This window comes from Plectropomus leopardus, unplaced genomic scaffold (genome assembly GCF_008729295.1).
Source record: "Plectropomus leopardus isolate mb unplaced genomic scaffold, YSFRI_Pleo_2.0 unplaced_scaffold19386, whole genome shotgun sequence".
In the NCBI taxonomy this organism is placed as follows: domain Eukaryota; kingdom Metazoa; phylum Chordata; class Actinopteri; order Perciformes; family Serranidae; genus Plectropomus; species Plectropomus leopardus.
Genome location: NW_024620925.1, coordinates 100 through 2311, shown reverse-complemented (window position 1 = coordinate 2311; position 2212 = coordinate 100). Strand labels below are relative to the sequence as shown.

Sequence of the window (2212 nt, the reverse complement as noted above, 5' to 3'; positions counted from 1 at the left end):
GTAGTAGTAGTAGTAGTAGTATTGGTATTATTACTGTAGCCGTTGTGCTATACAGTATACCGGGTTATTTGGGTTGTCTGTCCACACGTTTGTCCTGTTCTTGAGCGCGATATCTCGATAGCGCCCTGAGGGAATTTCCCCAAATTTAGCACAAACAAAATTCTGTTGAATTTGTTAATTAATTAATTTATGATTAAGTCATATTTACCTATTTTCTTGCATTTTTTGTAGCTAACGATGTGCAATAGGCCTTTGTTTTTATTTTGTTTTTTCTAAGTCTCTGTATATACGTGTGTTTATATGGGTACATGTTTATTTTATTTTACTATTGTCTGCTAGGCTCTGTGGAAGTTAGCATGCTAACGAAAAACAATAAAAATAATAAAATAAAAAATTTAAAAAAGCTGAAAGGTGAAGGTCACATGTCAAGGTCACAGAGACTCATACAACATGGTTTTGGCCGTAACTCAAGGACCCTCAAGAACCACCTTGAGTCTGCGCCGATTGTCGAGACCTCCCGTGTGTGAAGCGTCCGTGTTTTCACAGAAATGGAAACAAACTGTAGGCTCAACTTGCGTGGTGATCGGAGGCATAAAACCGCGTGGCGATATATATAGTTTGAGACTTATGGTGTCAAAAAATCAAATTTCCTGGAACGCCATCTCCGACTCTTCAGGCTTTATAGACGCGTTTCCATCAGAGCCAAACTCCTCTCCTCAGTCACTTTTTTTGGTGTTTTTTTAATGCCGTATTCACCTGTGGATCTTCCTCCATCTGTTTGTCAGAACAAACGTCTCGGAGCGCTAAACAAGTTCAAGTCAAAGTCTCGGTCGGTGCTGCTGGCGACCGACGTGGCGTCCAGAGGACTGGACATTCCTCATGTGGACTGCGTCATCAACTACGACATCCCCACCCACTCCAAGGTACCGAGGTGCCGACGTTTAACAGGATTACTGAAATACTGTGATTCGATTTAATGTTTGTATGCGTCTGCCTTCGCAGGACTACATCCACAGAGTCGGACGAACAGCCAGAGCAGGACGCTCCGGAAAGTCCATCACTTTTGTGACTCAGTAAGAACGAACGTTTGCCACCGAACTTCATTTTTAACGTCTCTGTCTATCGTGTTTTTTGCGTTTTCTCTTGTATTTTCACTCTGAATATAAAAAAGTAATGAGTTTCCTGCAGTAAAGTGACGTATCGTGTCATCTCAGATATGACGTGGAGCTTTTCCAGCGAATCGAAAGTCTGATCGGGAAGAAACTTCCGGCCTTCCCCACGCAGGAAGAGGAAGTGATGATGTTGGTGGAGAGGGTGAGCGAGGCCCAGAGATTTGCCAGACTGGTAGGTCATCACTTTTTTTTTCACATTTTACCTCAACCACATGACATATTTAACAGATACTTCAAAGTTACTGTTGACAATTTCAGCTCTTCAACCACTTTGATGTGGTGTGGTGTCCCACAGGGCTCAGTACTGGGCCCAGTTTTATTCCGTTTGTATTTATTACACCTTACCATTGTTTCGTTGATGGTTTCCAGCTCTGACGATGTTGTTTTACCTTAGCTGTCTATTATTATTATTTATGATATTATATTGTATTGTGAAGCACTTTGTAACTAGGGTTTAAAAAAAGCACCATAGAAATCAAGTTTATTGTTATTATTTTTGTGTAAATACAAGGACGTACTATATTAAACCCGAGGAAAAATGTGTTAACTGTGTGTCTAAATAACTTGAATGTCATTTTCAGTGTCATTTCCTTTAATAATTGCTATTCTTAACGCTTTAAAACCTGGTTCGACATCAGTTTTCACCTCTAACAAGCTGTTTAACCCTTTGAAACCTGAGTGAATTGGTTTCATTTCCATCAAAATCGTAGCAAAAAAAAGTAACTTGTCAAGAAATGTCCCACAAATTGCAAATCACTACTAATAGGTGAAAAGAAAATTTAAGAAAGGGGGAATGATTTGGGGAAAATTATTGAAAACTAGGGATAATGTACATAAAACTATGTTCAGAATCATCATTATTATATATTTAAAATCATATTACAGAAAAAAATTATAAACATATTTTTAAAATATAAACATTTCTCTTTTTTGCTAATTTTCAGGTAATTTTCTTGTAACTTTACTTTACTTAATTTCCTGATCATTTAAAGCCACTTCTTGTTAAGTTACTCATCCCCTTCTTTCCAGTTATTTTAAAG

The 2212-nt window shown here is 38.1% G+C and overlaps 1 protein-coding gene across 1 annotated transcript; it reads left to right on the top strand.

Moving 5' to 3' along the window:
• The first annotated feature begins 99 nt into the window (after positions 1–99).
• LOC121965286 (probable ATP-dependent RNA helicase DDX47) lies at positions 100–1566 on the top strand. Its single transcript, XM_042515442.1, has 3 exons — positions 100–923; positions 1003–1073; positions 1215–1566. Exons 1-3 carry the CDS (start codon positions 744–746, stop codon positions 1564–1566), a joined length of 603 nt encoding a protein of 200 aa, XP_042371376.1. The 5' UTR covers positions 100–743.
• Positions 1567–2212: the final 646 nt, after the last annotated feature.